The following is a 14,977-nucleotide window of genomic DNA, read 5'->3' on the forward strand; positions in this document are numbered from 1 at the left end:
TGTGATTGTGCGACCTATTTTCAACCATTAGATTAGATCAAGTAATCAAATCAACGCGCAATATATATATGTTACAAAACACACCATTCTACGTACTAAAATGCACCAGAAGACTGATAAAACGCACCATTCCACACTATAACCAAATGCACCTATTCACTTAAAGTTCATCATTATATGTGATAAAACGCATCATTCTACGTATTAAAATGTACCAAAATGTGCCTCATGTCAGATTATAAGCATACACTATTTACACTATTAGAAAACATGTGCTAAAATACGCACCATTCTGCGTATTAAAATGCCCCACAATGTGTGTTAAAATACACAATTCCACTTATTGAAAATTCTCATCACAAATTATAAACATGCACTATTACACTTATTAAAAAACATGTGTTAAAATACACAACATTCAACGTATTAAAATGCACCAGAAGACGGATTAAAACACAACATTCCACAACACACTTATTAGAAACACATCTGTTAAAATACACACCATTCTCCGTATGAAAATGCACCAGAGGACGTATTAAAACACACCATTCCACAACACAGTTACAAACCATTCTACGTATGAAAATGTACCTGCGGATAGATTAAAACACACAATTCCACAACACAATTAATGCACCAACATACATAGTAAAACGCACCACAACATGTATTAAAACGCACCACACCATGTACTAAAATGGATCACACCATGTACTAAAATGGACCACACCATGTACTAAAATGGACCACACCATGTACTAAAATGCACCATTTCAATTCACACAATATAGATACTAAAATTACCATAATAACCCCACTTAAACATACGCGAATTGCAGTTGGATTAATGAAATTAGACGATGCAGATAAGGTCGCATGACCGTACTAGAACAACAGGCTGCATATGAATAGATATATATATATATATATATATATATATATATATATATATATATATATATATATATATANATTAATGGGTAAGTTAAAAGTTAACGGAATATTAACGGAAAAGAGAATATTTAACGGAAAACTTAACGGATAATCATCAAAGTAAGGTTAAATTAGGTAATCTCTATTAATAATATTAATCTAAATTATCTTAACCATCTATTTGATTAAATAATTCATCTGAACCATCCATTTGATTAAATGATTTGACCGTCATTTTTCTACCCATTTTAGGCCTAACTCTCTTTGGCTCTTATTAGTATAGTAGATTATGGATCAGGGTCCACTGTCCACATAGCATTGTGAACTCTGGATCAAAACGACGTCGTTTTGATATTTAAATTTCAACAGAATCTTTAATTTTCATTTTTCATGTTTCAACACAAATTTTAATTTAAGGTACAGAATTTCATAACAAGAGACAGAAAAACTCACAACACAAGACATATACACATATTATATATTTACTTATTCTCAAATCTGATTTATGTAGATAATTTATGCCCTATAGGCACATAATTTCATAATACAAGTCATAAATTTGTAAAATAAGACACACAATATGTTGTGTGTTACACAACTACTAATTTATTCAAGTACAGAATGCAAATATTTAAGGTACAGAATTGCATAACATGAGACATAGAAACACATAACACAAGACACATACACATGTTTTATATTTACTTTCATTCAGGTATAAATTCAAAATTCTTAAGGTAAAGAATTATATAACATAAGACACAAAAACGCATAACACAAGATACAAAAACACATAGCACAAGACACAAAAACGCATGTTACATTTATTTTATTTCAGGTACAGAATCCATACGCTTAAGGTACAGAATTGCATAACATTAGACATAGAAACACATAACGCAAGACACGTAAACATGCTTTACAGTAAAAAAAAAAAATCCTATAACGTGAACTAAATAACTAACGATCGGTATCAAAATTTAAATTCAAAACGATGTTGTAAAGGACCAGGGTCCACAGTGCACTATGGACCTTGGTCCACGGCATAACAATTGCATACAATTTTACATTATACTAGCAATGTATATTATTGATCAAGGTTCACATAGCATTGTGGACCCTGGATCCAAACGACGCTGTCTATTTTTTTTTTTATGGGATTAATTCATCACTCCTGTTTTCACCCATTATATGTTATTTCCTTAATATATATATATATATATATATATATATATATATATATATATATATATATATATATATATATTAAGGAAATAACATATAATGGGTGAAAACAGGAGTGATGAATTAATCCCATAAAAAAAAAAATAGACAGCGTCGTTTGGATCCAGGGTCCACAATGCTATGTGAACCTTGATCAATAATATACATTGCTAGTATAATGTAAAATTGTATGCAATTGTTATGCCGTGGACCAAGGTCCATAGTGCACTGTGGACCCTGGTCCTTTACAACATCGTTTTGAATTTAAATTTTGATACCGATCGTTAGTTATTTAGTTCACGTTATAGGATTTTTTTTTTTTACTGTAAAGCATGTTTACGTGTCTTGCGTTATGTGTTTCTATGTCTAATGTTATGCAATTCTGTACCTTAAGCGTATGGATTCTGTACCTGAAATAAAATAAATGTAACATGCGTTTTTGTGTCTTGTGCTATGTGTTTTTGTATCTTGTGTTATGCGTTTTTGTGTCTTATGTTATATAATTCTTTACCTTAAGAATTTTGAATTTATACCTGAATGAAAGTAAATATAAAACATGTGTATGTGTCTTGTGTTATGTGTTTCTATGTCTCATGTTATGCAATTCTGTACCTTAAATATTTGCATTCTGTACTTGAATAAATTAGTAGTTGTGTAACACACAACATATTGTGTGTCTTATTTTACAAATTTATGACTTGTATTATGAAATTATGTGCCTATAGGGCATAAATTATCTACATAAATCAGATTTGAGAATAAGTAAATATATAATATGTGTATATGTCTTGTGTTGTGAGTTTTTCTGTCTCTTGTTATGAAATTCTGTACCTTAAATTAAAATTTGTGTTGAAACATGAAAAATGAAAATTAAAGATTCTGTTGAAATTTAAATATCAAAACGACGTCGTTTTGATCCAGAGTTCACAATGCTATGTGGACAGTGGACCCTGATCCATAATCTACTATACTAATAAGAGCCAAAGAGAGTTAGGCCTAAAATGGGTAGAAAAATGACGGTCAAATCATTTAATCAAATGGATGGTTCAGATGAATTATTTAATCAAATAGATGGTTAAGATAATTTAGATTAATATTATTAATAGAGATTACCTAATTTAACCTTACTTTGATGATTATCCGTTAAGTTTTCCGTTAAATATTCTCTTTTCCGTTAATATTCCGTTAACTTTTAACTTACCCATTAATTTCTATAAGAAAGGTCTTAGGTTCGAACCTCATCTCAATCAAATTTGACATAATTAAGTTTCTCACTCTATTTTACTCTTATTAAATTAAATAAATTAATAGCTACAACAAAAAATGATACATATGTATTTCTTTAATTTATAATTATGTGTCTACAATAATAACTTTATTTGAAAAATTTATTCATTATCAAAAAATTAAATTAAATAAGAAAAATAATTTCATTAGTTATATTGTCTTTATTTTCTCCATGCAAAGATTCTTTACATTCAAATTTATTAATTGATATTCATTACATTGTCCATTATCTTATTTTTACAATATCTTGTAATTAAATATCAAAGTTATAGTACAAAATAATGTTATATATTTATTTACCAAGTATTTTATTAATACTATGAAATTTTTTTTAAAAATAATTTGAAGTTAATTATATTAACTACTTGGGGATTGGTTGACAAAGAGAGTACTCAAATGACTCAATAAATTGAAGCGGAGTCACTCTATTTTATTCTTATTGAGTTAAATAAATTAGTAGTTACACCAAAAAATGATACATATGTATTTCTTTAATACCATGAAAAAAAATAAAAAAGAATAGTGTGAAACCAATCATATTAACTACTTGGGGGATTTGTTGACAATGAAAGTACTCACATAACCCATTACCTAGCAAATTGAAGCGAGAAACTACCTTTTAATATCTTTGGAATACATAATATTTTAAATTGTCAAATTTTTTTTATTTTTTGAAAATTTTCAAATTTTTATTAATTTATTTAATCTTTTTTCTTAAACTAGAGATTTCTTTATTCACAATAACTCATTCAACAATAATAGTTGAACCAAATGAACCCCAAGTAGAACACCTAAAGGAAAGTCCATAGCTCCTATATCATATTCTCATTGCATGACGTTGTCATCTATGCTATACCAACAATAACCGAATTGCAAATAACACACTACCAACAAAAAGGAAGAGAACAAATAGTAAAGATGAAGACAATGGCAATGTTACTCAAAAGAAAATTAAGAATACTTAGAAAAATTCAAACTAAAAGTAATATTTAGTTAGACTATCATTTTTAGACCAAATATTTAGACTATCGATTTTACAAGATTGCAAACATTTATTTTAGTAATAATTATAATGAATTTTCTATGTTATCTTGGATTCATATACTTTGAGTTAGATATTTAAATAAAAAAATTCGACATTCAATTACTCATGCATAAACTTCTCCTATATAATCTTGCACCGATATACTTTCAAATATTTATTTAAATATAAATATTAGCGCAATGCGCGCATAAAACTAGTACTACCTATAAATTGCGAATTGTATGTTAGTCCTATACTAACCAAACGGATCCTTATTGTACAAAGACTTTGGGCTTAGAATTCAATAATTCAGGTTCTGCGTGGCCCATGATCAAATCTACACTGCTAAATGAATAAGCAAATCCCAGCCGTCAACTAGCTGTTGATAAACTTCTAAACCCTAGGGCTTCTTTCCTCCCCGTCTCCGAAGCCGAAAGAGAGCTGAGCGTTTCCTACGCGCTCACAAGTGAGCTTACTCGTCAGGGTTAACTCGCCGGTACTCTCTACTCTGTTATTACTCTTCTTGCAGTTTTTCATATAAAAGATATGATTTTTAATTTACTTTTTGGCTGTCAAGAACATGCTTGAATGGATAAGTATAATTACTTTAGGCATATTGCAAGATTTTGTATAAATGTAACTCCATTCTTTCCTCTATTTTTTTTTTCAGCCATTTATGTCAATTTACATTATATTCTTTGATCATAAGTTGTTTGGATTTTTGTTGTCGTTGTTGTGTTTTTTAATTTTATTTTAAAGAGATTTTTTTGGTGCCTTGATAAAAAACTCCCAGCATCCCTAATGACATTAGTATCCGACTAATCCGAGATTGAGCTCCCATAATGTCTTGTGCTCTAGTGTGTGTATAAATGAGTTTTGAGTGCTTATTGGTTCCATAGTGCATTTTATTTGCCTTTTAGCATGCTTATAGATTTTTTGAGCTTTTTATTTACTTTTCATTTAAATTTCTTTATCAAATGCATAAATGTTTGTTTTTGAAATGAAATTTAATTAAATTTGGCATCAAATGTTTGAATGTTAGATCGGTGAAGATGTATACCTCGTTGACAAAAATCCGGAAGGATAAGGAGGCCGAGCCTTCAGAATTTGAGGAGTCAGTGGCACAGGTCATCTCTCATTAGTACTGATAACTTTTATGGTTTACCTGCCTAGTCATTGACATTAGTTCTTAACTAGACATTTTAATAGAATTCCAAATCTTTAACATAACAGGCCTTGTTTGATTTGGAAAATACCAACCAAGAGCTCAAGAGTGACTTGAAGGACCTGTACATCAATGCTGCTGTGTAAGCCTGATTTGTATGAATTATGATGCTTTATTGGAAAAAAATTGTTTCAATTCTAACTACGTTCTGTTATTTTCTGTAGACAAATTGATGTCTCTGGAAACAAGAAGGCTGTAGTTATCCATGTGCCATACAGGCTGAGAAAAGCTTTCCGCAAAATTCATGTTAGGCTTGTGAGGGAGCTGGAGAAGAAATTCAGCGGGAAGGTATCTGTTTTTTTTTTTTTTATTCATACTTTTGGATATGAGTGTTATAGAAAAAATCATTTGGTTGAATTGCAAACATTTTTTGTATTTGTTACAGCTTATAATTTTCTGTTATCATTTCAAAATTTTAAAATTATGACTTAAAAGAATTATAGCTGGTAGTTACCGGGTGATCTAGGAAGAATTATAATGTTCTCACATGTCAATGGTTAGTTCTCAAATTTCAAACCCCTCTATACAGCAGTTAAGACTCTTGTTTGAGGATCCCGCTTCCCTTTGTTTATCTAGTTAGCAACCTTGAGGGATAAAAGTTTTTTGCTGATATTTGCAAGGATTGAGCATGAAATGTGCATTTGCATGCAATTGCCTGCCAGTTTAATTTTCCACCAGGCTTTTTGAGGCAAATGTGATATTAGGATTTTGATCCATCTCTCTCTTGAAGTAAACTCTAGATATGCACATTGGAGAGTGTCAGTGGTCTTTGCTTTTAGTTTTTTATTGTTATTTTGATTAAAATTTGCTTGACATGGAAGGGTTCTTAGCTGTAAATTTTGGTTGGTGCATACAGAATAAAGATGGCCTTGAAATTTACTTCCTCTGTCCCATTTTATGTATATCTCGTTCGATTAACGAGACTTGACTGAAGTTATTTTGAATTCAATTTTTCATTACATTAAGTTTAGTATTAGTATATAAAATTTATATATTTAGAAACTACATTAAAAGTACTATAAAACACAAAAGTTTAAATTTAAAAATAATTAAAAGCTAATAAAGAAAATATGCAAAGAAGAAAGAGTTGATTTGACCAATGAATAGTAAACATGACAGGTAAAATGGGATAGAAAGGGTAATAACTAAGAGAGTTGAATGGCATGGCCTTAAGCAATGACCACAAATGCTTTTCTCATCTCAATTTAAGACCTGTCAGATGGTCATGGAATTGATAATCGAACATTTAATTGAGCTTGTGGGGCTCCCTTTCTGATATCTAAAGTTGTAGTTATTCGATTTGTCTTTTTTTTTTTTTTTTTTCTCAACATTTTTCGATGAAATCTTTAGTTTCATGTTTGCTACCAGGAACATCTACGTGGCTTTGTACTCTGAAGAGGCTATTTCTTGCTGTTTCTTAACTGATCGGTAATATATTTTGTAGGATGTGATTCTGATTGCCACCAGGAGGATTGTGAGGCCCCCGAAGAGAGGTTCTGCTGTTCAACGACCACGCAGCAGGACACTCACCTCTGTTCATGAGGCCATGCTAGAGGATGTTGTTGTCCCTGCCGAGATCGTTGGGAAGCGGATTAGGTATCGCATTGATGGATCCAAGATAATGAAGGTGAATGTATAAATCTTTTGTTTCATAGTTTTTTTTTTTTTTTTTTTCTTCGATTAGATTGATTGAATACAAACAAAAATTTATTGACTGGCTAATCGTTTGTGTTCAGGTGTTCTTGGACCCAAAGCAGAAGAACGACACAGAATACAAGCTCGAGACATTTTCTGCAGTTTACCGGAAGCTTTCAGGTAAAGATGTTGTCTTCGAGTACCCTCTAACCGAGGCTTAGCGCTCCACCCTACTCGGGCTTGTTATTATGCAAACTGGAAATTAGTGAGTTCTTTTAGAAACATTGGCGTTTGTAGTTTTGTTAGAGGGCAATGATCTAAAGTGGCATCTACCATTAAGATTTCTTCTTTTGGAGAATTTCCATTTGCTATTATGTCATGATGTTGCAGATTAATTTCAAGAAAATTTTCATATTTAATGTACTGTGTTTGGTGCATTTACGCTTTATGGTATGTTATTGTTAGTGGGAATACTGACGCTTTTGTCAAAAATGATAAATTTTGTCCGCACGGACTTAACTCACTGGTTCAGTAGGCAGTATGATAGTGGGATTCATTTGTTCTATCACCTCCCTCCCCCCTCCTCACATTGGTGGGAAATCAAAGGGGTGGTGAGGTTCAACTGGACTCTCATATTTAGAGTTAAACTGTTCATTAGCAAACACCATATTTAATACTACCTCCGTCCCATTTTGGATGTCTGATTCGTTTAACGAGGCTTGACTGAAGTTATTTTTAATTTAATTTTTAATAATATTAAGTTTAGCATTAATATATAAAATTTATATATTTAGAAATTACATTAAAAGTACTATTAAACACAAAAAAATTAAATTTAAAAATAATAAAAAATTACTAAAGAAAATAAGCAATGAAAAAGGAGTTGGTTTGACTAATGAATAGTAAATATGACAGGTAAAATGGGACAAGAGTATTTTGACTTAGTCGAAATATTAAATATGGTCAAATTCACCAAATTTTGAATCCACCATCAACCAAACAAGGGGAATGTTATTATTTTCCTTAACCAAATACATCCTTCATTAAATTAGAGTAGAGATTGGGCTAGGAGCAGGGACTATATCTCTTATATTTTTCTCATGATTCATCTATCCTCCTACCGAATTTGGGTATCCATTATAGATATTCCCAGCATTCATTCGTTATATTAAAACATAAAATAATAAAATATTTAAATATACTACGTAATAATTAAATTGTTAATGTTATTTTTTTTAAAAATAAACCTATAAGTTTAGAACTAAAAATAGAAAAAATTTAACATGAGCTATAGAGACTTTTAGAATTAATTGTAGACAAGGACGGATCCAGTAATTTTGTTTAGTGAGGATGAAAAATAAAAATATTTATGGTAAAATATTAAATGGTTGAAGTAAATTATATATCATTTCTATTAGTATGATATTCATAATTTTTTTTTATTTTAATTACATAAAATCTAAGTATTTCTAGAATAATTTAAATACGATGACATACGCTTAAAACTTCTAAATTACATTGACTAATAGTTCTTAAAAAGTAAATTTTCTTTTAAAATATTTTTCATAATTGAATTACAAAACATATTTCGTATCAATTAATTAATCACTTTAAATAATTTTTATCTAACACATTATAAATTTAACAATTCATATGCAATTAGAATTATGCATATATCTCACAAATTACAATTTTAATTCCAATGAAAAATTAAAATTAAAATTAAATTAATTATACATTCAAAGTGTGTTAGAGAAAGATAAAATTAAAATATACATATATTTAAGATGTGTTAAGGAAAGATAAAATTGCCAAGATCAAACCCGGTGGTCCAGTGGTGGTGACATTGATTCTTTGGGCTCAAATAGTGTAGTGAATAGTTTCATCCTTTCATAAAAAACAACTAAACTGCCTATAATTTCCATGTATAATATTATACTTGTATTATTTTTTTTTCTAAAGCTAGGATATACTACATATATATACATACACATATATATATATATATATAGAGATTATACCAACTGGGATCCCTTGATTATTGTGATTTCTTTGTAAAAGTTCCATAATGATTTTTTTGCTCGATTTAGTCCCTCAATTACAAAAGCGTTACCTAAAGTAATCACCTGTTAGGTAATGTTTAACGTAACAACCGATTTAACGTAGCTCGATTTAGTCCCTTAATTTTTTGCTCGATTTAGTCCCTTAGGTGACGTTGCCAATGCACTATGAAGATAAAAATACTCATGTGTCAACTGCCGATTTAACGTAAAATCTAACAAATGATTACTTTAGGTAACATTTTCATAGTTAAGGGACTAAATCAAACAAAATATTAATTAGGAGACTTTTACAAAGAAATCGCAATAATAGTCAAGGGACCCCAACTGATATAATCTACACACATAGCGTTAGGTGAGTTCTATACAAGTTTTGTATATAAAATTCACACCCAACTCAATCTACTATAGGCTTAATTTTTAAAGATCTAACCTTAATCTACTCTCCGTTATCACTTATCACTCAAAAATCTCGATCATGCGAAGCAAATGTAGATGAATTAAAATTGTCATATCTAATTTTGGTGTTAAGTGAAGTGTAACCTTAGTTGACAAGGGAAGGGGTATGGTCCTATGGTTGATGTCCACTGGTTTTTAAAATATGGAATAAATAGTTTGACTAGTTGTTGCAGCAAAAGTTGAACGTGGTTCACGCGAATTGCAAATGAGTCACCATGTTGAAAACTTGGAAGTTTTGAAGACTGCAGTGATGATTGTAATGTAATGTAATCCGTGTCCTCCATATTCCATATTTATTTATTGTTTAAATTCATATTCAACAACCATTCCCAAACAATGAGCAAAAGAAACCAAACTATACTTTAAATACAGTTTTGTATTCAAAAGTTGATCCTAATATTTAAAATAAAAAAAAAGGTTCTCGAGTATTAGTCTAACGGGTAAGAAATTTCAATTAAGACTTCTAGGCCCGCTTCCAGTAACAAAGTGAGATTTCGATTCCCGTCACGAAAATTGAGGGTTTACGTTTGACTTGAGTTAAAGCATGTGCTCCATCTCAACTAAAAGCCTAAGTTGATAGTTGGACTGCACAGATTATATGTATGCTCACAACTTGGGCTGCTGTGTTGAGTCACGAACACTCTTATAATTTAGTATCTATTCATAGCTACTTTTTCAACCAGTTGAAACACAAAGAGTCAACAGTTGTCTCCATGAGACTCAAACCCACTCCAATCATCCATATGAGAGTGTAAATCAGGACACCGCCACGAGGTCTTTGGCATATCCAGAATACTGTTATATCGATAGTACATTTAGTTCTTAATTTTAAAATTTACCACATTTAATTTTATGATGCTATATTTAATACTATTTCTATCTAATTGTCCCGTTCTAGAACGTGCAATATGGTATTCTTAAAATTTTAGTTTTCTAGTTTTGCTATAAAAATCATAAATGACATAATATAGCAAAAAAGAAAAAAAAAAAAAAAAGGCTTAAAAAGGGTCTATCCAATTTTGACATAAAAGGGTCTATTTTTGACCCAGTCTCTCAATTATGACCGTATTTATTTTTAATCCTTCAGTTATAAGTGAAGTCACAAATTTGATTCTCACGTTAGTGATTCGGCTCGACATGAAGAAAAAGTAAAAAACACTTCAATATTATAAGGATAAAGTAAAAAGTTTACAGTTTTTTCTATTTCTTATATTGAAATCCATTGCACAATATTATTTTCTACTTTCTTACCATCAATCAGTTCGTAAACATACACCACAACTTGTAGCCCATCAATATCCATGAGAAAAAAATTGGGGTTAACATTATAGGTAGCATTGCTGTGAATGCCAATAATAGATCCTGGATTTATAACAATACTTGCTTCGTGCTTATATACAGTGAACTAGTGGGTGTGATCACTGATCAATATGTCCACATCCAATTGTCTTTGGAGTTGTAGACTGAAAATTTGAAAATAATTATTTTTAAATATTAATATATTTGAATCCATTTTGGATAATATTGATATTATCTAGTTTGTTTAATTAGATAATATCAAAAGAGTTTGAACATATCCAAACTTTTCGTATCCTACAACTATAAATAGGAGCTCTTATCTTTGGGAGAGGAAGGATATGAATTTTCAATGTCTACAAATGCTCTATCGAAACTTGCTTGTACGCCACTTGAGAGCATATACCACTCGAAAGTATGTAGTGCAAGGAAGTCTCAACACTATAAAAAGATATAATGTTGTTTCAACTCATACAAAAGAGTATCTTGAAGGATATGAGGCTGTTTCGACTTGTGCTAAGGAGCATAAACGATATGAGGCCATTTCAACTCGTGCCAAAAAACCTTTATGGATATGAGGCCGTTTCGACTCGTGCAGGCCAAGGAGCTTTGGACGCTATGAGGTTGTTTTGACTCGTGCTAAGGAGCTTTGGAGGATATTAGATAGTTTTGACTTTAGCTTCCTCCATTTCAAATTTCATGATGGGTTTGCCCCCATCATCGATTGAAACGTATGTGCCTATGAATAGATAAGAGTTAGAGTTGTCCTAAAGGGCATGCCAAAACTTGTGAATGCAAAATAATTCAGAGTTTTTACATATTGAAATCCAAACTGGTTACAGTCAGTGTCAATACAGTGTGGGTACAAGATCTCTGAATGGTTATTGGATTTCATCGCTGCACAATGCTTACTTTCCAGGGGGTTACCTATCTCGCGACTGTTGGAAGTCAAACACGCTTAACCACAGAGTTCCTTGGCTATCTGGTCGCCATATCCTACTTAAAACCAAATGGTGATAAGTAGGTGGACATTAACCATTTCACCACATCCCTTTATGGTAAGCCATAGCACCACGTCTCGAATCGAGTAGGGGCTGAACTTGGCCAACCCGGCCGTCGTCCAAAAATCCCCCTCCCAGCACCTGCCACAACCTTTGAACCCCAAGCCCTATTGCGCAGCATACCTGACTCAATCCTTAGGCTCCGCGCCTCATCCCCCTCCTGGGATTGGACTTGGCCCGACCTACGCCCACATCGCATTTGGGACTGGACTCGGTTTTTGCCTCGCTATCGATTTGAACTCGTGACCTTGGCTCTGATACCAATTGTTGGATCTCAGCGTTGCACTGTGCTTACTTCCCAAGGGGTCACCCATCCCGTGACTGTTGGAAGTTAAGCATGCTTAACCACAGAGTTCCTTGCCTATTTGGTCGCCATATCCTACTTAAAACCAATTGGTGATAAGTAGGTGGACATTAACCATTTAATCACATCCCTCCATGGTAAGTCACAATGCCACGTCTCGAATTTAGCAGGGGATGAACTCGGCCAACCCGACCGACGCCCAACAATGGTCCTACAATTCTTCTACACTCCACTGAAGGGTCTCTAAAACTCAAGTGGCTTGATTTTCAATGGAAGAGCATATATATCTTGCTCTCCTCTAGACTCAAATGCCTTTATCTTCATTGGAGGGTTGGATGAACATGCTTGGCATGATTTTCATGGAGGGATTTTAGAAGTATTTTATTTTCAGAATTATGGTGATCTCTGAATAAGTTTCAAAGCTTTCAATGATGTTTCTATAATTTTTTCTCTCTAAATGAGAGTTCCTATTTATAGTTGTAGGATATATGATGACTTTTGATATGTTCAAACTTTTTTGATATTTTCTAATTAAACAAATTAGATAATATTAATATTATCCAAAATATATTCAAATGTTTTAATATTAAAAAACAATCATCTTTATCAAATTTTCAGTGTCAACAGGAGCATAGCCAACGAGTCCAAGTCTACTTATGGAATAACATTTAGTATGATAACAATCAGGAAAAATAGACAATTATAATTGGTTATAAACAAAAATATATGTGCCTGAACAACCAGGATGTAGTGGAACATATCAAGAAAACATTAATTTGTGTATTTACTAAGAGAGCTTTGAAAATGAGATGAAATAGCTTGATGCCTAGTCATATGGACATGTATACAAGCTGGAACCCCAAGGCACCATTACAATTCATATCCTTCAATTATAAGATGAAATTGAATAGTGACAACATAATTTTAAAAGAGTTAATTTCACTTTCGGTCCTATGACTATTTGGGTATTGTTAATTTGAGTCCACGAATTTAAAAACTGTCAATTTGACTCCACAACTATTTAATTTTGGCATCAGTGTCAAATAGCCCCATCTACCACTCGTAAGTGCTCAATTAACCCCTTGTTCTAAAATAAAATCTAATTGACCACATTTACTTTTAGGGGCCGTTTGGTTCGGGTCATCTGAGATTACCTAGGTAATCTGAGTCTGGTAATGTTATATTACCTTGTTTGTTTCAAGTTATGAGATTACCTGATAATGTTATATTACCTCAAAACTGATGTGGCGGTAATGTTTCAAGGTAATGTGATTACCCCTGTTTTTTTTAGGTAATCTAAGATTACCTTGGATTATTCCAACTTTGTCCTTGTTAACTAATCCTTATATATAATAATAATAATAATAATAATAATAATAATAATAATAATATTACTAACACAATAACATATATAAAATAAATATATGTTTATATAATCAAATATACAACATATATAAAATAAATATATGTTTATATAATCAAATATACATGATATATAAAATAAATATATGTTTATATAATCAAATATACATGTGTGTATATTTATATATATGTTTATATAATCAAATATACATGTGTGTATATTTATATATATATATTTTTAATATTAAGCATCAATACATTCATACATATAAATAAATAAACATACACACAATAAAGGCACACAAATAAATAAATAAATAAATAAATAAATAAATATATATATATATAAGGACATTATAGTAAATTGTCCCCTATAACCTAAAATATAACCCTTAACCAAACAAAGTAATATTATATTCCACAATCCCAACTAAACGCATCAGGTAATCTTACATTCCCAAAATCTCACATTACCTTCTTGGAGGTAATCCTATTACCTGGGGTAATCCAAGATTCCGTGAACCAAACGCCCCCTTAAAGTTGTGTTGGCTTTAGCATTTTCTCAAGGTTTCCATTAAGTAACCCCTCTATAATGCTTGTTAGTGTTTAAATGCCATTAGCCCTAACTTGTAATTGGCCGAATTATTACGACAAAATTAGATAGGTTAAGTCTTAGTGTTTTTCAGTGAATTGAGTGAAGACTTGATCGAGCAGACACTACGCCAAAGATTTCGAAAATTAGCCGTTGGACTACATCGACCTATCCGGGATTATCGTATCAAGTAGTTACTTGGTGTGAGGTTATTTTACAAGAAAGCACTTATCTCCTGGTACACCTCAAAGGGTAAGACAATAATCTTCTTTATGGAAATATCATTGAGATTACATGTCTACCTAAGTTAGAGAGTCTATTTAAAGAGATAGTTGATTCAAGAAACTTAGAGACACTACTACGAAAGATTTTTTGACATTTGAATCACTAGAATACTTTCTCAACATTATAAGAATGATACTTTGACATATCTTCTTCTCAAGACTTATGATTTGAAGCTTTACTAAGAGAAATTTGAGAAGAAAATCTCTGATGATGAATTAGTAGACGTT

At 31.3% G+C, this 14,977-nt stretch overlaps 1 protein-coding gene across 2 annotated transcripts; it reads left to right on the plus strand.

Moving 5' to 3' along the window:
- The first annotated feature begins 4,836 nt into the window (after positions 1-4,836).
- On the plus strand, positions 4,837-7,768 carry LOC116007660 (40S ribosomal protein S7). 2 transcript variants are annotated; one of them, XM_031248399.1, is made up of 6 exons: positions 4,837-4,967; positions 5,514-5,598; positions 5,705-5,778; positions 5,861-5,984; positions 7,141-7,323; positions 7,433-7,768. In XM_031248399.1, the coding sequence occupies exons 2-6, from the start codon at positions 5,524-5,526 to the stop codon at positions 7,550-7,552; spliced, it is 576 nt and encodes a 191-aa protein (XP_031104259.1). In that variant the 5' UTR covers positions 4,837-4,967; positions 5,514-5,523; the 3' UTR covers positions 7,553-7,768. The 2 variants fall into 2 exon arrangements, with proteins under 2 accessions (XP_031104259.1, XP_031104267.1); XM_031248407.1 differs by lacking the exon at positions 4,837-4,967 and adding an exon at positions 5,087-5,107.
- The last annotated feature ends 7,209 nt before the right edge of the window (positions 7,769-14,977 follow it).

The sequence above is a fragment of the Ipomoea triloba genome, chromosome 2 (genome assembly GCF_003576645.1).
Source record: "Ipomoea triloba cultivar NCNSP0323 chromosome 2, ASM357664v1".
Taxonomy (NCBI): domain Eukaryota; kingdom Viridiplantae; phylum Streptophyta; class Magnoliopsida; order Solanales; family Convolvulaceae; genus Ipomoea; species Ipomoea triloba.